This window comes from Equus asinus, chromosome 9, assembly GCF_041296235.1.
Source record: "Equus asinus isolate D_3611 breed Donkey chromosome 9, EquAss-T2T_v2, whole genome shotgun sequence".
NCBI classification, from domain to species: domain Eukaryota; kingdom Metazoa; phylum Chordata; class Mammalia; order Perissodactyla; family Equidae; genus Equus; species Equus asinus.
Genome location: NC_091798.1, coordinates 40,843,377 through 40,867,379, shown reverse-complemented (window position 1 = coordinate 40,867,379; position 24,003 = coordinate 40,843,377). Strand labels below are relative to the sequence as shown.

The window sequence follows — 24,003 nt, the reverse complement described above, 5'->3', positions numbered from 1 at the left end:
GTGTGCATGTGCCCTAGGGTCTTGGACTTGGTGTTTCCTCTGCCTGGAACGTTTTCTTGAGATAGCCGCATTGCTCCTGTGCTTCCTTTTTGAAGACTTTCCTCAAGTGGTATCTTTTTGATGAGGCCTGCCTTGATCCCCCTGTTTTATTTTATTTATTTTTTATTTTTTCTCCTTATCATTAATATTTATTTTTTATTGGGTAACATTGATTTGTAACATTATATAAATTTCAGATGTGTATCATTATGTTTTAATTTTTGTGTAGACTACATCATGTTTTTGCCACTACCCAAAGACTAATTACCATCCATCACCATACACGTGTGCCCAGTCACACCTTTTACCCTCCTCCCTCACCCCTTCCCCTCTGGTAACCACCAGTCTAATCTCTGTATCTATGTGTGTGTGTGTGTGTTTGTTGTTGTTATTGTTTTTGTCTTCTACTTATGAGTGAGATCATATGGTATTTGACCTTCTCCGTCCGACTTGGGTCCATCCATGTTGTGGTAAATGGCAAGATTTCATTTTTTTTTTTTATAGCTGAGTAGTATTCCATTGTGTATATATATCATGTCTTCTTTATCTGTTTTTCCCTTGATGAGCGCTTAGGTTGTTTCCAAGTCTTGGCTATTGTGAATAATGCTGCAGTGAACATAGGGGTGCCTATATTTTTACTCATTCGTGTTTTCATGTTCTTTGGATAAATTACCCAGAAGTGGAATGGCTGGATCATATGGTAGTTCTATTCTTAATTTTTTAAAAAAAAAATTTTTATTGAGTTAATAATAGGTTACAATCTTGTGAAATTTCAGTTGTACATTATTGTCTGTCAGTTGTGTTGTAGGTACACCCCTTCTCCCTTTGTGCCCACCCCCCACACCCCCCCCTTTCCCCTGGTAGCCACTAATCTGTTCTCTTTGTCCACATGTTTAAATTCCTCATATGAGTGGAGTCATACAGAGATTGTCCTTTTCTGTCTGGCTTATTTCACGTAACATAATTCCCTCAAGGTCCATCCATATTGTTGCAAATGGGATGATTTTGTTCTTTTTTTTACGGCCAAGTAGTATTCCATTGTATATACGTACCACATCTTCTTTATCCATTCATCTGTTGATGGGCACTTAGGTTGCTTCCACGTCTTGGCTGTTGTAAATAATGCTGTAATGAACATTGGGGTGCATGGGACTTTTGGAATTGCTGACTTCAAGCGCTTTGGATAGATACCGAGTAGTAGGATAGCTGAATCGTATGGTATTTCTATTTTTAATTTTTTGAGGAATCTCCATACTGTTTTCCATAGTGGCTGCAACAGTTTGCATTCCCACCAGCAGTGTATGAGAGTTTCTTTTTCTCCACACCCTCCCCAACACTTGTTATTTCTTGTCTTGTTAATTATAAACATTTTAATGGGTGTGCGGTGATGTCTCATTGTAGTTTTGATATACATTTCCCTAATAATTAGTGGTGTTGAAGATCTTTTCAAGTACCTGTTGGCCATCTGTGTATCTTCTTCAGAAAAATGTGTTCAAATCTTTTGCTCATTTTTAAATTGGGTTGTTTGTTTTTTTTGTTGTTGAGATGTATGAGTTCTTTATATATTTTGGATATTAGCCCCTTATTGGATATATGGTTTGCAAATATCTTCTCTCAATTGTTAGGTTATCTTTTCATTTTGTTGATGGTTTCCTTTGCTGTGCAGAAACTTTGTAGGTTTTTGTAGGTTTTTTTTCCCCCTGAGGAAGATTTGCCCTGAACTAACATCTGTGCCAGTCTTCCTCTTTTTTCCTTGTGGGTTGCTGTCATAGCACAGCTGCCTCTGAGTGGTATAGGTCTGTGCCCGGAAACTGAACCCAGGCTGCTAAACCAGAATGTGCTGAACTTAACCACTAGGCCATGGGGCTGGTCCCCAGAAGCTTTTTAGTTTGATGTAGTCTCATCTGTTTGTTTTTTCTTTTGTTTCTCTTGCCTGGTCAGACATGGTATTTGAAAATATGCTGCTAAGACTGATGTCAAAGAGTGTACTGCCTATATTTTCTTCTAGAAGTTTTATGGTTTCAGGTCTTACATTTAAGTCTTTAATCCATTTTGAGTTAATTTTTGTGTGTGGTGTAAGATAACAGTCTACTTTCATTCTTCTGCATGTGGCTGTCCAATTTTCCCAGCACCATTTATTGAAGAGATTTTCCTTCCTCCATTGTATGTTCTTGGCTCCTTTGTTTAAGATTAGCTGTCCATAGATGTGTGGATTTATTTCTGGTCTGTTGATTCTGTTCCACTGATCCATCTGTTTTTGTGCCAGTACCACGATGTTTTGATTACTATAGCTTTATAGTATATTTTGAAATCAGGGAGTGTGGTACATCCAGCTTTGTTCTTGTTTTTCAGGATTCCTTTGGCTTTTGGGGGGTCTTTTCTTGTTCCATTTACATTTTAGAATTCTTTGTTCTATTTCTGTGGAAAAATGTCAGAACTTTGGTAGGAATTGCATTGAATCTGTAGGCTGCTTTAGGAAGTATGGACATTGTAACTATGTTAATTCTTTCAGTCCAAGAGCATGGAATAACTTTCCATTTCTTTGTGTCTTCTTCAGTTTCTTTCAACAATGTTTCATAGTTTTCAGTGTTCAGGTCTTTCACCTGTGGTTAAATTTATTCCTAGGTATTTTATTCTTTTTGTTGCGATTATATTCTTAATTTCTCTGTCTGCTACTTCATTGTTAGTGAAATACAACTGATTTTTATATGTTGATTTTGTATACTGCAACTTTACTGTATTCATTTACTATTTCTGAGTTTTTTTTTTTTTTAAGATTTTCTTTTTCCTTTTTCTCCCAAAGCCCCCCAGTACATAGTTGTGTATTCTCAGTTGTAGGTCCCTCCAGCCATGGCATGTGGGATGCTGCCTCAGCATGGCTTGATGAGCAGTGTCATCTCCGTTCCCAGGATCAAACCGGTGAAACCCTGGGCCGCCGAAGCAGAGGGCACAAACTCAACTGCTTGGCCACGCCGCTGGCCCCCTCTAAGAGTTTTTTGATGGATTCTTTACGGTTTTCTGTATATAATCGTCTTGGCAGCCTTGTTGAAAATTAATTGACTATCTTTCTGGATTCTCAATTCTGTTCTATTGATCTGTGTGTGTGCATTTGATTTTGTTGACCAGTTTTCTCTTGGAAATTCTTGTCTTCTTGTTTTTGACAGTTTGTCATCTGGGTTCTCTTTGTTTCTCTTGTCACAGTCTTCCTCCCCTTACTCCTAAATTCACAGTCTCAAGGGCTCCGGCTTTTGTTTTTTCTTAAATCTTCCCCAATTCGTGTGTACCCGTATAGTGCTCTGGCCCTCTTCTCTGTCTCAGGACAACCCTAGCTTGAAACCTTTAAATAATCTTCGATGGTTTCTTTTCCGTCACTCTTCATAATCAATGGTTATTATATCATTTTATCCCTGCCTTTATAATTTACTACTGTTCTTTTCTGGACTCTTCACTGTGGCTTTCTGACCTGGCTCTGTGGTCAGGTTTATTGTATGTACTTTTGTTAGGTTAATCCTGTGTGTCTATGACTTTGACTTCCCTCTTTGGCTCAGGGATTTTTCTTCGTACTCTGTTCATGGTCTTTCCATCCTCATCTTCCCCTTCTGTACACATCCCTCGCCTCACAATTAGACTAGAGAAGTCAGTCACCAAACATGCCTTCTTATTGTATACCCCAGCTTGATAAGTGGTTCTAGAGTATAAGCATTTGTATTACAAATCCTGGCTCTACCATTTACTTTTAAGTGACTGTGATTAAGTTAGTTAACCTGTCTAAGTTTTAGTTGTTTCATTTGTAAAGAGAGGCTAATACAACCTACTTTCTGGGCAGCTCATATGTTTAAGTAAAATATGTATAGTGCCATAGAATGGACATTTAATAAATGTTGGATATTATTATGTTGCTGTTTGTTTTGCTTGAGGTGCTAACTCTCCTGTCAACGATCTTTCCTATCGTTTGAGGGCACAGTCCATTTTAGAGTACCATGTCTTTCATAAAACTGTTGCTGGCATTTCACTTCTTCTCCAAACTGGTTTTTAGTGCTTCCTCCTTTGAAACCATATGTGGTAGTGTGTGCCCTTCATACAGCTTGTATGTTAAAATGCCACATAATTTCTGTATGATCACATTCCTCTTTTCTGGATTATAAACCATTTGAAAGCATGTATAGTCTTGTTTAGCTTTGTATTCCTGGCAGTGGATTTGGTTGGTTGTTTTAGTGTGTAGCAAGCTCTTAATAAATAGGTGAAATTCTCTTTATTGTATAAGGCGCTATCTCTTGTTTAATGTTAATATTAATACTGTGTAAGGCAAATTTTTTTTTCTGCAAGACTTTGAGACAAATTCTTCCATGAGTAAATAGCTTTTCCTACTATCTTCCCATAGTACCGTGTCTACAGGGCTATTGCAATTCTGATTGCATTGCAATACTCCCTAATTTGTGAAGCCTTTGAGTTCAGGTGCCTTGTCTCAATCAGCTTGTGTGTGTGTGTGTGTGTGTGTGTGTGTGTGTGTATGTGTGTATGTGTAAGAGTGGCCCTGAGCTAACATGTGTTGCCAATCCTCCTTTTTCTACTTGAGGAGGATTATTGCTGAGCAAATGTGTGTGCTGATCTTCCTCTGATTTGTATGTGGGATACCACCACAGCATGGCTTGATGAGCAGTGTGTATGTCTGTGCCTGGGATCTGAACCTGTGAACTCTGGGCCGATGAAGTGGCACATGCGAACCTAACTACTATGCCCCTGGACTGGCCCCATTAACCAGCTTTTAATTGTTTGCTTGTCTCTCTTCCTCCCTCCATAGAGCTCCATGAGGACATGGGCTGTTTCTTGTGCACCGTATCACTGACGCCTAATATAGTCTTTGATGTATGGTGGTGCTCAAATATTTGTTGAATGAATGCATGAGTTCCATCTTTTTATTTTTTTTAAATTTTTTTCGAGGAAGATTAGCCCTGAGCTAACATCTGTGCCCATCTTCCTCTACTTTATATATGGGACGCCTACCACAGCGTGGCTTGCCATGCGATGCCATGTCTGCACCTGGGATCTGAACTGGCGAACCCCGGGCCACCGAATTGAAACATGTGCACCTAACTGCTGCGCCACCAGGCTGGTCCCGAGTTCTATCTTTTTGAGTATCATACGAGAACACTTTTAATGTTATGTATTCACATAGTAGTTGCCATATGTCTGTATCTTCCCATGTCTGTATCTTAGATCCAGGAAAAACATTTAACTATAAAATACTTCATTGTGAGTTATTTCTGACTTGACAAATATGCAGAGCTTGTCTTTACTCTTAGTACTATATGGTGCTTCTAAGCCTAATTAATATATGAATCTGAGGGTGAATTTAACGTTTTTTTCCCTCTAAGCTCATATTCTGCAACTAAATTAGCTAGGAGAAATTGGTTAGGTTTCTTCAGATGTAGCTAGGCTTCTTGAGCATACATTTGTGGAAGAGATGAGGGGGTGAATGGCCGTTAGGCTTTAATCTGAAGTGGACACATTTAGTCAAGGGAAGGAGTAATTGCTTTCCCAGAAATCCAAAGATAGTCCGCATACAGGCACTGTCAGTGTAACTGGTGGAACAGACAAAGCCCTTGCCCTTCAGCTGCTTCGAGCTATAAGAAAAGAGGGACAGGAGGCACCTTAAATGATTATTAATAGAAACAAATGAACAAAAGTATAAGTTATTTTACAAGTCTCTAGGAAATGTTATAAATAAATTCTTAGCATTGTTGAACTCAGGATTGTATGAGCTGGATAGTCCTAATAACTGTAGTAAAATGTATATTTTTTTAGCTTAAATTTTTTAAATTATGCATATAGTACCTGTTCACTATAGAAAATGTTTTTATAAGTACAGAACAATGTAAAGAGTCATATTGTAATCTGGTATAACTGTTATTTGCCTTTTGATTGCAATCTTTTTTCTTTTTTTAAAACACAGACTACGTCATTTATAGTTTTGTCTTTTTTCTGCTTAAGAGTTCAAAATAAGTCAACATTTTTCATTTTAATATTTGCATAATCAATTACAGGCTATACCATAATTTAACTAGATACTTACTGTCGAGCATTTGAGCTGTAGACAGTGTTTCACTATGAGGAAAATGAATGAGCCAGTGACTGAACTCGGTCTTTTCACATACCAGTGAGTATCTCTTAGACCTGCACACATTAGATAGTGGGGTATTAATGAAGTGTGGTGGTCCTACATAATGGTTGCTGTATTTCTGTATCATTCTGTGGATGTGAGGGTAGGTTGCCTTAGATCCATTTTTTCTCCCACTTAAGTCTTGGGTTTTTTTTCCTTAGGATACATATAATGCTCCTTTTTGGAAAGGAGTATTATTAGATCAATGGAAAGAAGTATTCTTAAGGCTCTTAACATATAGTGCCAAATCACTTTCCAGATACTGTGCTTTGACCAGCAATATAGGAGGGTACTTTTCCTAGTGACAGCAATAAAACAAACTAAAGAAAAACAACAACAATATAAAAACCCTTAAACTAAATTCTGTGCATGAAACATACAAAGTTTAAACTATTTTTATCTTTTTAAATGTAGACCACTTATTTGCTTCATTCCTGAGTTTGTTTTGTCATTCTGTAAAACAGGTGATTTGATGAAGAGTGCTGCGGGAGAGTTTGCAGATGATCCTTGCTCTTCTGTGAAGCGTGGCAACATGGTTCGGGCAGCTCGAGCTTTGCTCTCTGCTGTTACCCGGCTGCTTATTTTGGCTGACATGGCAGATGTCTACAAATTACTTGTTCAGCTGAAAGTTGTAAGTACAGGCCTGTGTCTGTAATTTGTACTCTCTATCGTAGTGAGGCTGCTGTTGGCCATACTTAGTTCAGCATTCCTTAGGATTTGGTTTAGTTTTCAGCTTGGTTTACCTAAATGGATTGGTAGTGTTTTTGTTTAATTTCCATTTACTCTTCTATTCCAAGTGTACATCATGCTGGCTTGTGAGCCTGTGTTGTCTTGGTTCTAATGAAGAACTTGTAGCAGAGGTTTTGTTTTGACTCCTTCCCTTTCTGCAGTAGTGATTAAACATTTCCATGTACCAGTAGAATTCCAGAGTTGAGAAACCCAGATGTGTTAAATTGTATCCTTTTAGATAAAAGTCAATATAATACTGTCCTTCCCACCTCCTATAAAGCTCCCATGTAATAGCTGCTCAAATATTTGAGGGCCGTGTAAACTCAAGAGAAAGTTCGGATTGCTATTTGAGTAGCTGTTAAAAGGAATAAAAAAATTCTAGATTGTCTTTATATACAGACTTGCTTAGAATTTTTATTTTTGGGGTTATGTTTTATAGGTGGAAGATGGTATCTTAAAACTGAGGAATGCTGGCACTGAACAAGACTTAGGCATACAGTATAAAGCCCTGAAACCTGAAGTGGACAAGCTGAACATTATGGCAGCCAAAAGACAACAGGTAAAGCTATGATTCAGGGATGTAGTAAAGTTGTTTATATTATTATCGAGTGGGAAAAATCCATTTTACCTAAGTTTTCTGAAGGTACCAATACCTCCCTCTGCCAATATAGTCCCATTAAAACACTTAATTTATGAAGTATCCTTTCAGTGTTGTTAATAAAGGTGTAATTAAGTTGCATTCATGTTATGCTCTATTTTAATTCTTGTGAAAATTTTAAGGAGCTTGGCAGTTTGCAGTAGTGTCTGGAAAGGTTGCTTGGCTTTCACTATGTACATTCAAAGATTAACTTGAGTTGGTGGTGGAGTTTAATTCAGATTTTTAAAAACCTTAAACCAGTTAAAACATACTGGAATTACTTTTATATTAGAAAGTATCTCACTCCTCCCCCCATATTTCGTCACTTTTAAAGTATTTCTTTTTTTTTTCTTTCTGCTTTTTCTCCCCAAACGCCCCCAAGCATAGTTGTATATCCTAGTTGTAAGTCATTCTAGTTCTTCTATGTGGGATGCTGCCACAGCATGGCTTGATGAGCAGTGTGTAGCCCCATGCCCAGGATCCAAACCGGGGAAGTTGGGGCTGCCAAAGCGGAGCACGTGAACTTAACCACTTGGCCATGGGGCCGGCCCCCAAGCCTCCCTTGTATCATTCAAGGCAGCAGCTACCCACTGAGGAAATGCTAAACCTCATAAGGTCTGCAGGCTCTCTGGAATTTACCTATTTATCCTTAAGGTTTTTTTGGGACATAGTGTGGTAGCAAGGATGTTGCTACAAATGATAATGAATAGCTCTAAAAAGGTGTTCACTATGTGCTAAACACTGTTAGAAGCCCTTTATAAACACAGACTCATTTAATCTTCATAAAATAGTATAAAGTGGATAACTATAATTGATCAGATGTTAATTTTTATAGATGAAGGAACTGTAGCATGTAGAGGTTACATAATTTGGCAGGGTCATTCATCTACTAAGTGGTGGAGTCAGATTTTGAACCCAGGCTGACTGGCTCCAGAGGATAGAGATTTTTTCTGTTTACATTGTTACTGTGGGCCCTGGGGCCTAGAACATTGCCTGAATGGAGGAGTGTTCAATAAATATTTGTTTAACCAACAAACGAATAAGCTGTACTGCACATCCATCCTGGAATGGGATTCTAAGTAAGGCCCTAATCTATTACTTTCTTGGGCTAGAATATTATTTGCTGACCACAAGTGTTGAATTTCCATTAGGCTGCAGGCTCTTCTTTGACTGTATGGGTGAAATAGTTGGCAGAGGTAAGACTGGGCCAGCATCAACCCTGGTTCCTGTGAGGAGGGCTACCTCTGCCTTGCATTGTCCACTTGGGCTTCCCAATATGCTAGAGATGGAATACTTTGATGGTTACATTCCGCTCTCCCAGGTCCATAGAGCTTGTTGAGATATTTGGTAAAAACGTAATGCTTCTTATGTAGTTTGTGAACTCTGACTTTCATGATTTTTTTTCCTGAAAACCTGAACAGACACATTGTAATGGATAGTACTGCCAGTGTTTTATGTGTAAATTATCTGAACTGGCTGGGTTTGATGACCATGGACCGTCTCTTTAAGTATAGTTGTTTGAATCCAAGAGAAGACATCTGATCAAATGTATCTATGGCTACAATTTTAAATTGTTAAGACGGAAATGAGAGGAAACTTTCACTTGAATTTCCAGCTGTTGGTTAGAGAGAGTGTTATAGATTGCTTAGAAGTTAGCTTCTGTTTCTTGGTCACTGCATGTGATGGTTAGTTCACATCACATTGAAGGCAGTCATTTCCTCTTTATGTTTTTGTTTGACTGTTCCTGAGTCTGCTTTGAAACATAGCTGGATTGGTGAAGTTAGGGAATCACGAAGGCTAAAGTAGACCAAGGAACTCTAATTTCGTAATTTATTGCATTGCTTAATAGCTCATTTTTTTCACTAATTTGGATTACTTATCAGTACTACATATCTTGAAAAGAATACTTACAATCAATCATTATTCTTATTAAAGTAAATAGTGCTGCTGTGTGATAGTGTCTATTTTCCTATCTTTACTTAACAAAACCTAGTTTCTTTGTGCTATGGCACAAGCGGTTCAAAAGAGAAAAGGTGGAACACGTTAGTAGTTAGGACAAATGATAATATTTAGCTCTTATTTTCTTCATAGAATAAGATATACCCCCTGTATTGGTAAATCAGAGTCTATCAGAGATAACACTATGGTGAGGGTGAGACATTTAGAAAATACCACACAGAATATGTGTACCAGCTGCTTAAGCATATTGGTTAGCCCTGGCTGCTTGTCATAGCTTGAGTCTTGAGATGATCATCAATTCTCTAAATCCACAGGGTCCTGTCTCTGAATATTTAACCTAATATTAGTCTTTGGAAAAGAAGAAGTTTATCACACCAGGCCAGGCAGTGGCTTTGGGAAAGTCAGGTGCTGAATAGTAATTCTGGCAGCTATTAACTTTACGTGACTACAAGTGTCTTTAGTATCCTTTATAAGAGGCTGTACTGATCTTGCTTATGGATACTGAGGAAGAATGCCAAAGCTGATTGCAAAGCATTTTATAAAACAGAGGACAATATAAATACTTAAAGATAAATGCTTCCCTAGAAGGCTTAAAGTCCCCAAGGTGGTACTGTGGGCAGGATATCTAGAAAATGCCACACAGAACATGCGCACTAGCTGTTTAAGCATCATAGTTAACCTCAGCCCCCTCTCATAGCTTGAGTCTTAAAGTGGTCACTGATTCTCTAAATCCACAGGGTCCCGTTTCTGAATATTTAGCCTAATGTGCTGTGCTATAGGGCATTTGGAGTGCTGTGAGCTATTACTTGTAAATTCGGATTCCAATGAGAAAAGAATTCTGGGAGGAAAAGTAAGCTGTCATATTATAGAAGGTTTGAATAAAGATGCAAACCTAAAATATATAGTGAGATGAGGTTTCAGAAAAAGGAAGCCAGTTTGGTGTCTCCAGTGCTTAATTAAGAACTCATCTAGAAAGATGAGCCATTAAATACCTAAGTCAGATTTTAAATTGAGTAATTGACTTTGGCCTTTCTAAGTTAGTCAGTTTTCTCTTAGTGTTTACACATGTAATACTCATTTTTAAAATGTTTAAATTTGTACTCTAGGATTCAGTTGGTGACATTAACATTGAAATTCTGTGATTACATGTAAAATAGACTTGTAACAGTTAGGTCAGTTAGGGTTATCACATATTTTTCTTGTGTGGTGATGATCCATTTGTTTTACCTGAGGAAGATTCGCCCTGAGCTAACATCCGCTGCCAGTCTTCCTCTTTTTATATGTGAGCAGTTGCAGAACCAAACCCAGCCCGCAGGAAGTGGAGTGTGCTGAACTTAAACCACTAGGCCACCGGGGCTGACCTTGTGGTGATCCGTATTTACTAAAGGCTTAGTTTTTTTCCTCTGAGTAATTTCAGTAACAAGGGGATAACGCAAGTTCTCCCTTTCCATCTTGCTCGTTGTTCGTATCACTTACTTGTCACTTAGCATATCTAGTCAGTCTACCAAATAGATGCCAGTAGTGGAAATCATGCCAAGAACCTCAAAAGATTTTAACTGTGGATTAGAATTATGGGGTAGAGGAAATTGTAAAAGGACAGTTTCACTTAAGACCACATGTATATAGAGTATTACAATGAAATACAAACCTTTTGGATTAAAGTCACGGAGCACATGAGTCTCAGCTTTATGCCTTAATGACCTCTGTCTTTTATTTATTTATTTTTAAGATTTTACTTTTCCTCCCAAAGCCCCCTGGTACATAGTAGTGTAGTTTTAGTTGTGGGTCCTTCTAGTTGTGGCATGTGGGATGCCACCTCAGCATGGCCTGATGAGCGGCGCCATATCCGCGCCCAGGATTTGAACCGATGAAACACTGGGCTGCCGAAGCAGTGCGCTCGAACTTAACCACTTGGCCACGGGGCCGGCCCCTGACCTCTGTCTTAAGGTGGTCTTTGGGAGAGTAGCCTGCCACATCCTCACCTGGTTGGTTTGCATAGTTCACGTGCACCTGTGGTATCCCATCTCAAATTTCACGGAACTCTTGTAATGAACTTTTATAACTTACTGAGAAAGAAATCCTTGTGATAAATCTTACTCTATTTAAATGTGTCTGTGAATGATTTTTCTGTTTTGGTTGGAATAGATATATACATCTTGATGTAGTTGTAATCAAGATGCTGGTCAGTTTTATGTTTTGCTTTTTATTTAATGCTGTGCTAGGTGCTTTACATGTATTATCCCATTAAATCCACAAGACAATTATAAGAGAGATGCTGTTACCTGCTCCTATTTTACAGGAGGTGAAACTGAACAGGGAGAGTTTAAATAAGATCACAATAGCCAAGAAAAAGTAGAGCTGGAAATTTAAATCCAGGACTGTGTGGTTGGGAAAAGTGTGAACTCTTACTTTCTCAGCCATACTGCCTCCTTTGTGATAAACTGTTAAGCCAGGCTGTTAATGAAAATATTGTGTCTAATTAGTAGAAATTCTAACTTTTCAGCATTTACTGGAAAATTTTAATATAAATAGAACCTATAGAAAGACTATTTCAATTTCTTGTTTTACTCTTGTAGGAACTGAAGGATGTGGGCCATCGTGATCAGATGGCTGCAGCCAGAGGAATCCTGCAGAAAAATGTTCCGATCCTCTATACTGCATCCCAGGCGTGCCTACAGCACCCTGATGTTGCAGCCTATAAAGCCAACAGAGACCTGATATACAAGCAGCTGCAGCAGGCAGTCACAGGCATTTCCAATGCAGCCCAGGCCACTGCGTCAGACGATGCCTCCCAGCACCAGGGTGGAGGAGGAGAATTGGCATATGCACTCAATAACTTTGATGTAAGTTATACTTGGGAGGTTAAGCTTTCAGACTCTTGACCATCCCCCGAAGTTAACAGATCCCTGGGGAGATGTGATCAAGGTTTCTCATGAAAGCTCAATTCTGCTTAGATTTGCACTCTCAGTTGAAATAAGTTTGGTGAATCATCTGTCTACTTGATCTTGACTTGGCCTAAAGCATTTATTTTTTTTCTTTCTTTCTTTTCTCTTTTCGTTTGAGTTAAACTTCTGAATTCTTTTATGCAACTTGTGTTTCCTATGAGGTCATTCTTTATTAAGGATATGAGTTTGGTTCATTTCAACCAAGATTTTAACCTTCTGGCAGATGTGAAGCCATGGGAGAACAGAGGCAAAGTGCACATAGTTCTGCCCTCCAGGGGCTCAATCTGGTGGGAGATACATCCAAATCATAAGTGACTACAGCGGAAGTGCCATCATCTTAATCTTACTTGTCTGCCTAGATATACTTCTCAATGACTACATTGTAATAATAGACAAAATTTAATCAAGTGGAAGCAAATTTGGGATAAAAATATTTTCTTAGCACAATGCAATATAGTTACTTTTTATAGATGATGCCCCCGATCTGTTCTGTGTATACATTCTGTGTATACATTGCTATGTATATAAACTCTAATCATAAGTTTTCCGGTGGATTTTGTTTTTCAGTTCCTATGCACAGTGCTTCAGGGTTTCCAGTAGATGGCAGCAGTTTAAGATTCTTTTTTATATATATATTTTTTTAAAAAAAACAATTGTTGGGTCAAAAAAAATTTTTTTTTTACTTAACATAAGGGAAAATTGCTTTCCAGGTGGCCAGCATCCTTTCATAAGTAAGAATGCTTTGAAGTACAGAATCAATATAATAGAGTGCATTTTGTTTTTAACAGGTTTTCATTGCCTTTACCTTTTCTTTTCTTTGTCTTACCCCTTTACTTTGGCTGGGGTAACTGATCCTTGCTGATATGCATGGCTGATTTACCACTTTTCATAAATGATAGAGAGAGTGTTAAGCCTCAAGACCATGGTGTTAGAACTGAATTTTTACCCTGGAGCCTTAAATATTAGATGACTTTATAGCAAACTCTTATGATGCATCTTACTGTTTACTGTCACTGTTGTTTTTTCCCCCCTCAAATTTGGCAGTATTAGATATTGGCCTGTTTCAAGGCAGTAAGGATTACATTTTGCCCCAAGTTAAGTAATTGTATATCAGAGACCTCTTAACCTCTTAGGGCTACAGTGAAACTTCATTCATAAGATGAGGGAGTTGGAGTAAGTGATGGCAGGCCCATTGCAGCTCTATGACTCTATTAAAATTCTATGACCATTTATTGCTTATTCCTGGTCAGAAGACCTTGTATATTCAGTTTTGACCAGAGAAATCCTGCAATAACTTAATCTGGTAAAAATAAATAAATAAATGATCCCGCTGAAGTGTAGGTTAATGATGAACTCAAGGTATTTTATGTTCAGTTTTGAAACAGGGTTCTTTGGAAGGCAAGAAAGAAGAAATACATATTTTTTGGAAAGGGCAAGCTTTTTTTTAAGAAAAAAACTTGGCATTCAAGTTGAAATCAATAAGAACATAGTCCCTATAAAGAAAAATTAAAGCAAATGTTTACACAGTCATTTCCCAATGTGAGGATAAATTGTAAAGTGAAGTTGGAGAGAGGCCAATAGCTGCTTTCTTGATATTTGATGGTGTTGATGTTTGACCTTGTATCTACAGCTTACTTGTGACCTGATCTCACTCGTCACTGGGAAAGCTGGATTAAAGTGGAGTCAGGGGAGTGAAGGAGAGACAGAGGAAGGGTTTATTGTTTTTTGGGCAGTTACGCTTCATGGAGTGACTTTGTTGGGGCAGATTGCTCTCATCTCTTACAGAATACCTGGAGGTCTCTGGGCAGAGAAGATCTCCAATTTAGACATAACAAGACAAATTTAAGAATGAATTGTTTATAAAATTTGGTGAGATGTGTAAGGTGAGGAAAATAGGTTGAAATTGCTTATAAATGCATTCCTTTCTGAAACTTTGAGAACAGAAGCCAGTGTTTTGTTTTTATTTTTATTAACTTTTTTTTTTTTTTTGAGGAAGGTTAGCCCTGAGCTAACTGCTGCCAATCCTCGTCTTTTTGCTGAGGAAGGCTGGCCCTGAGCTAACATCCGTGCCCATCTTCCTCTACTTTATATGTGGCACGCCTACCACAGCAGGGCTTGACAAGCGGTGCCATGTCCACACCTGTGATCTGAACCGGCGAACCTCGGGCCACCAAAGCGGAACGTGTGTGCTTAACCACTACACGACCAGGGTGGCCCCTGTTTTTATTAACTTTTTTGTGGTGAAACAGTTCTGCTAATGTTACATAGCAGTTTTATACTCTATATACAAAAGAAAAAGAGAGCTAACTTCTATTTTCCTGTAGTTCTCATCTGGTAACTTAGCTATATAGTCTTATATAGTTATATAACTTAACTCTATAGGCTGCCTTTTAGATGTTCAGATTAGGTAGTGTGAACATGATTTTTATGCCAACATATTTGTGATTGCATTTGTGGTATCATACCTTACCCAGGCCACATTCAGCTGGATAGTATTTCTCCCAGTGCCTTCTTTGAGAAGTGATCTACCGTAGACCAACTTGTATGGGATGGTGTGTCATCTGCCAAGAAGTGTAACTCTTCAGGCATTGGAATTTTTGTGTGTGTGTGAGGAAGATTGGCTTTGAGCTAACGTCTGTTGCCAGTCTTCCTCTTTTTGCTTGAGGAAGATTGTTGCTGAGCTAAGATGTGTGCCCATCTTCCTCCATTTTATGTGGGATGCCGCCACAGCGTAGCCTGACAAGCAGTGCTAGGTCCACGCTCGGGACTAAACCTGTGAACCCCGGGCTGCCACAGCGGAACGTGAACTTACCCACTATGCCACCGGGCTGGCCCCCAGGTGTTGGAATTTTTGTGTTACATCTTGTTGTTCCTAATCAACGCTTTCCTCACTTTCTTGAATAATAGAGGGAACAGACATTAACACTAAGATTCAATAATACTTCGTCTGCAGAAACAAATCATTGTGGACCCCTTGAGCTTCAGTGAGGAGCGCTTTAGGCCTTCCCTGGAGGAGCGCCTGGAAAGCATTATCAGTGGTGCTGCCCTGATGGCTGACTCGTCCTGCACCCGTGATGACCGGCGTGAGAGAATTGTGGCAGAGTGTAATGCTGTCCGCCAGGCCCTGCAGGACCTGCTCTCAGAGTACATGGGCAATGTGAGTATCAGAACTTTCTTTGAAGTAAGAGGAATTTTCCATGATAGATTGAATCTGAGATGCTTTAACCGTAAATATTAAATATGTTCTTGGCTCCTTGACTCTTTTGAGTGGGGCAAATTTTCAAGGAATGGATCCATAAATGGCTTTCTGTGTGCCACTTTTCTCCCCGACTTTTTATTTTGAACAATTTTAAACTTATAAAAATCATACAGTGAGCACCCATCTACCCTTTATCTAGATGACCAGTTAACATGTAGATACATCTGCATGTTTGTGTGTATAATTTATGTGTGTATATCTACACATATACAACCTTTTTTTCTATGAAATATTTGAAAGTAAGTTGCCTACTTTATGTTGCTTCATTTCTAAATCTTTCAATTTATTTTTAAGATTTTATTTTTCCTTTTTCTCCCAAAGCCTGGTACATAGTTGTGTATTTTTAGTTGTGTGTCCTTCTAGTTGTGGCATGTGGGACGCCGCCTCAGCATGCCTTGGCAAGTGGTGCCATGTCTGCACCCAGGATCCGAACCGGCGAAACCCTGGGCCGCCAAAGAGGAGCACACAAACTTAACCACTTGGCCATGGGGCCGGCACCTATTTTTAAATGTTTATATTTAATAAATATAAAATAAATTTAGAAATAAATTTAAATTTATTTCTAAATATTTCAAGTATTTTAAAATATTTCAGCATGCATATCCTAAGGATAATGACGTTCAATACCCCTAAAATTCCATTATCACATCTAGGTGGCCATCTAATTTTGGGCAAAAGGGAATGCTGAAAATATTTATAGTTGATGAGGTTCTTTTCATGAACCATAAAGAGTGTCCTAAGAGTAGGTAATTGCCAAGTAGAGCTGTATTAGGCAAACTGAGTAGTGTTTTTGAATTTTTAAGGTTTGTGTTTAAAAAGCAGTGCTGTGAAATTTGACACTTAACACTTTTTGCCATAGAAAATACTGTACTTGTTGATTCCCCCCTTCTATTGTCAGTGTCTTTGTCTTCCTTTTTCCTTCCCGAATACTTCGTCTTCATTGCAGTTGTTTAATGCTAACTTAAGCTTACTGAAGTTTAGACCTTGAACCCATTATTTTACTGTGGCAAAGAAGGAATAAATTGAATAAAATCGTTTTAAAGGGAAGAGGGACAATACAAATTAGTTCTCACTAGTGATTTTTGCCTATTTAATACTTTTCAGGAAAATATCTTGACACTTTCTCATTTGTTCATTTGCCATACATCTTGTTTGTTCACTTATGTGCTTATGTAAGTGAACATGTAACAGTGAGTCATGCTGGAATTTCTAGGGTGAAGATGAATGCCTTCTTGTGCCTATCTTGCTTCTACCATATTGTGAAATTAGTGAAGCATGTTGCATTTTTTTAAGCCATTGCCATGTTTTGATCGTATGCAGTCTCCCTCAGAAAAATGAGATTAGAGGCTTAGTTAAATCAAATGGAAAAGCAGTTGATAAGTCACAGTGAAAATGTGGGACACATTTAAAAATCCACATCTAAGCTTGAAAATCAGAAAATATGAAAAATGGATAATTTGAAGACTGGCTCACAATGTTGGAGTCTTAAACAGGGAGACAAAGGACTCATGATGTGTATGTGGACCAGTTATCTGCTATCATGTGTAGCACTGAAGTCGTAGAACAGTGTTCAATGCATTTATGATTAGAAAACCACTTTGAAAATAGCCTTTGGTGGGAAAGAGTATGTGATAAAGCTGTTCTCAGTGCTCTATATTAGCGCTTCCTACCCAGTCTACAAGATACCCCTTGAATCTTTGGACTGGTCAGATCTTGGGTTAGTCATCCCTGGTCATGAGTTACCTTCTGGTTTTTCCCCAGACTGTCAGACAAATAGTATTTTCTGTTTGTGTCATGGATGTAAGTAAAGATGGTAAACATTTGTACTCAAGACATAGAGACCATAGCAGCACTCTTAGATAAAATTTTATTATCTAAGTGAAAACTAGAACAATGATTGCTGTTTGGTTGAAATTTATGGATTATGATGGGGGTTTTGAAAGAAATTATTCTTGAGATTCAGAAATATATTTTTAGAAGATGGTCTCTGAACATGTTTCTCCTAAAGAGGAAATATTTAGTTTCCTTGTATTGACTTGTGTAGTTGTGAGCAGGCTAGGTCCTGTCAAAAAGCAATGGAGTGAGAATAAAGGTAGAGGGCAATGAAGCATGCTTGAAGAAAGCTTAGAGCAGTAAAAGAGTGCAAGAAGCAGAAGCAACTGGGGGTGAATTTTTGCTAACTATGATGCGTTCAAAAACATTTAGAACCTCTAGTGACAGTCAGAACTTAACTGGCAGTGTCTGCCTGTCACTTAGTTCATATAGAGTGTGTGTCACACGCAAAGTAGTGTGCTGGGCACTATGTAAGAGGAGGAATTAGACACTGATCCCTCCCTTCTGAATCAGACAGGGTCTCTACAAGGCATTTATTGGGAGTGCCGTCATAGGTACCACTGAAATGCCATGGGGATTGCAAGGAGGATGAGATTATTTCTAGCTGGAAAACTCGAGAGGACTTTATGGAGAATTTATTCTTTAGGTTGAGCTCTACCTTGATATTTAAAAAATAGTTCCCTTTAAGTTTTGATTATTTCTGTTGAAAAATATTAAACAACCAATTATGGTATATGGAGAATTGAGACAATCTGGATTAATTAAAACTGGTTCACTATGTGGAACATTGTAGACAGAGTGGTAAAGTCCAGAAAGGCACATATTTTTACTTTTTTAATTTCCTGGCTTCTCTCACAATGTCATTATTTTTATAGATACATACTCTTAAAATCTTGCCAAAATCTCTTGAGTCTTTTCCTTCTTCATCTTGTGTTGCCACTTAACCAAGTTACATTGGTTTTTCATCTAAGGCGATGATTCTTAACTTTGGATGCGTGTTAGAATCCTTAGGGAACTTTTAAAAGTCCTGATGTCTGGGTTGTACCCCAAGTAAGTCAGAATCACTGGATTGAGGTCCAGGCATCAGTATTTTTAAAAGTTCCCCAAGTGATTCCACTGTGCAGTGAAGGTGGAGAAACTGCTCGGATGGTTTATTGCATTTGTCCCTTTCTGTCTCCACTGCTGTTCCCTTATTCCAGACTCTACTCAGTTTCTCCAGTTTCCAATCTGTTCTGTCCACTCAGGCCAGTGTGAGCTCATGCCTTCAGGAGGATGTTGTTTATTATGTTTTTGAAATTTCCTTTCCACCTGTTTAAACCTAACCTGCTCTTCCTTCAAGGCCCACATTTTTCCCCCATCTCTTTGCTGAAGGCCATTTCAAACTGCACCATTCTACATTATTTCTTTGCTGCTTGAAGTTTTGCACCTAACTCTTTACTTCCTTGAATTGTTGCTTACTTATATTTCCTTTGTCCATGTAATTTTGGCAACTAGGTTTTAAGCTTTTGAAAGAAGGAGAGTATTTTATTTTATTTGCCTTTTCCCCCCTAGTTATTTTATTGAGATCATAATGGTTTATAACACTGTGGAATTTCAGGTGTACATTATTGTTTGCCAATTTCTGTATATACTGCATTGTGCCCACCACCAGTGGTCTAATTTTTATCTGTTGCTGTACATATGTGCCCTTTTACCCCTTTTGCCTGTCCCTCATCCCTCTTGCCCTCTGGTAACCACTAATCTGTTCTGTTTATTCATATGTTTGTTTATCTTGCATTTATGTGTGAAGTCATTCAGTGTTTGTCTTTCTCTGTCTGGCTTATTTCACTTAGCATCATACCCTCAAGGTCCATCCATGTTGCAAATGGGATGATTTTTCCTTTTTTTTTTTTTTAATGTGAGGAAGATTGGCCCTGAGTGAACATCTGTTGCCAATCTTCCTCTTTTTGCTTGAGGAAGATTGTTGGTGAGCTAACATCTATGCCAGTCTTCCTCTACTTTATATGAGATGCCACCACAACGTGGCTTGATGGGCAGTGCTAGGTCTGTGCCTGGGATGTGAACCTGTGAACCCCAGGCTCCCAAAGTGGAGTGCGTGAACTTAACCACTATGCCACCAGGCCGGCCCCCAATTTTGTCTTTTTATGGCTAAGTAGTATTCCATTGTGTGTGTGTGTGTATATATATATATATATATATATACACACACACACACACATACACACCCCACATCTTTTTTATCCATTCATCTGTAGAAGGGCACTTGGGTTGCTTCCACATCTTGGCTATTGTGAATAATGCTACAGTGAACATAGGGGTGCCTAAATCTCTTTGGGTAGTTGATTTCAAGTTCTTTGGATAAATACCCACTAGTGGGACAGCTTGATTGTATGGTATTTCTATTTTTACTTTTTTGAGAAATCTCCATAGTGTTTTCCATAGTGGCTGTACCAGTTTGCATTCCCACCAGCAGTGTATGAGAGTTCCCTTTTCTCCACATCCGCTCTAACATTTGTTATTTTTTGTTAGTAATTATAGCCATTCTGACCAGTGTAAGGTGATGTCTCATTGTAGTTTTGATTTGCATTTCCATAATAATTAGTGCGGTTGAACATCTTTTCATTTGTCTGTGGGCCATCTGTATATCTTCTTTGGAAAAATGTCTGTTCATTTCCTCTGCCTATTTTTTGCTCAGTTTTGTTTTTGTTGTTTAGTTCTGAGTTCTGTATATATTTTAGAAATTACCGCTTGTCGGACATATGATTTGCAAATATTTTCTCCCAGTTGGTGGGTTGTTTTTCATTTTGTTCATGGTTTCCTTTGCTGTGCAGAAGCTTTTTAGTCTGATGTAGTCCCATTTGTTAATTTTTTCTTTGGTTTCCCTTGCCTGCCTGAGTAGACATGGTATTTGAAAAGATGCTGCTAAGACCAATGTCAGAGAGTGTTCTGCCTATATTTTCTTGTAGGAGTTTTACATTTCAGGTCTTACATTCAAGTTTTTAATCCCTTTTGAGTTAATTTTTGTGTATGGTGTAAGATAATGGTCTACTTCATTCTTTTGCATGTGGCTGTCCAGTTTTCCCAACACTGTGTATTCAAGAGACTTTCCTTTCTCCATTATATATTCTTGGCTACTTTGTCGAAGATTAGCTTTCCATAGATGCATGGTTTTATTTCTGGGGTCTCAATTCTGTTCCCTTGGTCTGTATGTCTGTTTTTGTGCCAGTACCGTGCTGTTTTGATTACTATAGCTTTATAGTATATTTTGAAATCAGGGAGTGTGATACATCCAGCTTTGTTCTTTTTTCTCAGGATTGCTTTAACTATTCAAGGTATTTTGTTGTTGAATATAAATTTTAGGATTCTTTGTTCTCTTTCAATGAAGAAGGTCCTTGGGATTCTGATTGAGATTCATTGAATCTGTAGATTGCTTTAGGTAATATGGACATTTTAACTATGTTTATTCTTCCAATTGATGAGCATGGATATCTTTCCATTTCTTTATATCTTCCTCATTTTCTTTCAGTAATGTCTTATAGTTTTCAGTGTGTATAGGTCTTTCACCTCTTTGGTTAAATTTATTCCTAGATATTTTATTCTTTTCGTTGGGATTGTATTCTTGACCTCTCTTTCTGCTAGTTCCTTATTAGTGTATAGAAATGCAACTGGTTTTTGTAAGTTGATTTCATATCCTGCAACTTTGCTGTAGTTGTTGATTATTTCTAATAGTTTTTCAATGGATTCTTTAGGATTTTCTATGCATAGGATCATGTCATCTACAAGCAGCCAGAATTTCATTTCTTCCTTTCCAATTTGGATTCCTTCTCTTTCTTTTTCTTGCCTAATTGCTCTGGCCAAAACTTCCAGTAGTATGTTGAGTAAGAGTGGTGAGAGTGGGCACCCTTGTCTTGTTCCTGTTCTTAGAGGGATGACTTTTAGTTTTTCTCAGTTGAGTATGATGTCGGCTTTGGGTTTGTCATATATGGCACTAATTCTGTTGAGGTACTCTCCTTCTATACCCATTTTATTGAGAGTTTTTATCATAAATGCATGTTGGATCTTGTCAAATGCTTTCTCCACATCTATTGAGATGATCATGTGATTTATATTCCTCATTCTGTTAATGTGGTGTAGCACATTGATTGATTTGCGGATGTTGAACCATTTGCTGTGTCCCTAGTATAAATCCCACTTGATCATGGTGTGTGATCCTTGTAATATATTGCTGTATTTGGTTTGCAAATATTTTGTTGGGGACTTTTGTGTCTGTGTTCACCAGTGATATTGGCTGTAATTGTCCTTCTTTGTGTTGTCCTTGTCTGGTTTTGGTATCAGGGTAATGTTGGCCTCATAGAATGAATTAGGAAGTATTTCATCTTCTTCACTTTTTTGGAGTAGTTTGAAAAGGATATGTATTAAATCTTCCTTGAATTTTGGTAGAATTCTCCAGAGAAGCCACCTGGTCCTGGACTTTTGTTTTTTGGGAGTTTTTTTTTCTTTTTGTGAGGAAGATTGACTCTGAGCTAACATCTCTTGCCAATCTTCGTCTTTTTGCTGGAGGAAAATTCTCACTGAGCTAACATTTGTGCCAGTCTTCCTTCATTTTATGTGGGATGCTGCCGCAGTGTGGCTTGATGAGTGGTGCTGGGTCCACGCCTGGGATCTGAACCTGCGAACCCCAGGCTGTGAAGTGGAGCATACGAACTTAACCACCATGCCACCAGACTGGTCACTGGGAGGTTTTTGATTTTTTGTGATTGGTCTATTCCAATCCTCTAATTCTTCTTGATTCAGTTTTGGGAGGTTATATGAGTCTAAGAATTTATCCTTTTTTTCTAGGTTATCTCATTTGTAGGCATGTAGTTTTTCATAGTATTCTCTTATAGTCCTTTGTATTTCTGCAGTATCCATTGTAATTTCTCCTCCTTCTAATTTTATTTATTTGAGTCTTTTCTTTTTTTCTTGGTGAGTCTGGCTAAGGGTTTGTCAATTGTATCTTCTCAAAGAACCAGCCCTTAGTTTCATTGATCCTTTCTACTTTTTTTTTTTACTCTCTACTTTGTTTATTTATGCTCTGATTTTTATTATCTTCCTCCTTCTGCTGACTTTGGGCTTTGTTCATTCCTCTTTTTCTAGCTCTTTTACTTGTAGTTTAAGATTACTTATTTGAGATTTTTCTTGTTTGTTGAAGTGGGCCTGTATTGCCATGAATTTCCCTCTTAGGACAGCTTTTGCTGCGTCCCATGAGAGCTGGTATGTGTATTTTCATTTTTATTTGTCTCCAGGTATTTTTTGATTTCTCCTTTGATTTCCTTATTGATCTAATGGTTGTTCAGTCTCCACGTATTTGTTACTGTCCCAGCTTTTTTCTTGTAGTTGATTTCTAGTTTTATAGGATTGTGGTTGGAAAAGATACTTGATATGATTTCAGTCTTCTTAAATTTATTGAGGCTTGCCTTATTTCCCAACATATGATCTGTCTTTGAGAATGTTCCATGTGTATTTGAGAAGAATATGTATTCTCCTGTTTTTGGATGGAATGCTCTCTCTATATCTGTTAAGCCCATCTGAACAAGTGTTTCATTTAAATCCGCTACTTGTTGACTTTCTGTCTGGATGAATCTGTCCATTGATGTAAGTGGGGTGTTGAGGTCGCCTACTATTATTATATTGCTGTGAATTTCTTCCTTTAGGTCTGTTAATAGTTGTTTTATATACTTTGTTGCTCCTGTGTTAGGTGCCTATATATTCAGAAGTGTTATGTCCGCTTGGTGGAAAGTCCCTTTTATCACTATATACAGCCCCTGTTTGTCTCTCATTGTCTCTTTTATCTTGAAATCTGCTTGTATGATATAAGTGTAGCAACTACTGCTTTCTTTTGTTTGCCATTTGCTTGGAGTATCGTCTTCCATCCCTTCACTCTGAGTTTGTGTTTGTCTTTAGAGCTGAGATGTGTTTTCTAGAGGCTGCATATTGTTGGATCTTGTTTTTTAATCGATCCAGCTACTCTCTGTCTTTTGCAGTCTATTTACATTTAGAGTGATTATTGATATATGAGGATTGAATACTACCATTTTATCTCTTATTTCCTGGTTGTTCTATATTTCCATTGTTTTCTTCCTTTATATTTCTGATTGCCATTTCATTTTGGTGGTTTTCTGTGTTGATTTTCTCTTTTTTTATGACTTGTGGCTTGACCTTGTGTTTTTTTGTTTAGTGGTTACTGTGAGGTTTGTATAAAAGACATCGTAGATGAGATAGTCCAGTTTCTGGTAGCCTCTTATCTCCATTAGCCTAAGCAGATCCCATCTCTTTCCTCTTCCCTTTCTGAGTTATTTGTTGTCACAAATTGTTTTGTATTGTGAGTTGTGACTCAGTTGAAGTGTTTATAATTACTTTTGATGCTTTCCTTTTCTTCATCGTTTAAGTTATAGTTAAGTAT

The 24,003-nt window shown here is 38.0% G+C and overlaps 1 protein-coding gene across 6 annotated transcripts in view; it reads left to right on the top strand.

Annotated features, from left to right (window-relative positions):
- CTNNA1 (catenin alpha 1) overlaps positions 1-24,003 on the top strand; it is a 311,563-nt gene that overhangs the window by 188,179 nt on the left and 99,381 nt on the right. For all 6 annotated transcript variants that reach the window (XM_070518130.1, XM_070518129.1, XM_070518127.1 and 3 more), the window contains 4 exons: positions 6,664-6,830; positions 7,368-7,487; positions 12,101-12,367; positions 15,423-15,626. In XM_070518130.1, coding sequence (XP_070374231.1) covers positions 6,664-6,830; positions 7,368-7,487; positions 12,101-12,367; positions 15,423-15,626 — 758 coding nt within the window. The remainder of the gene's footprint in view (positions 1-6,663; positions 6,831-7,367; positions 7,488-12,100; positions 12,368-15,422; positions 15,627-24,003) is intronic.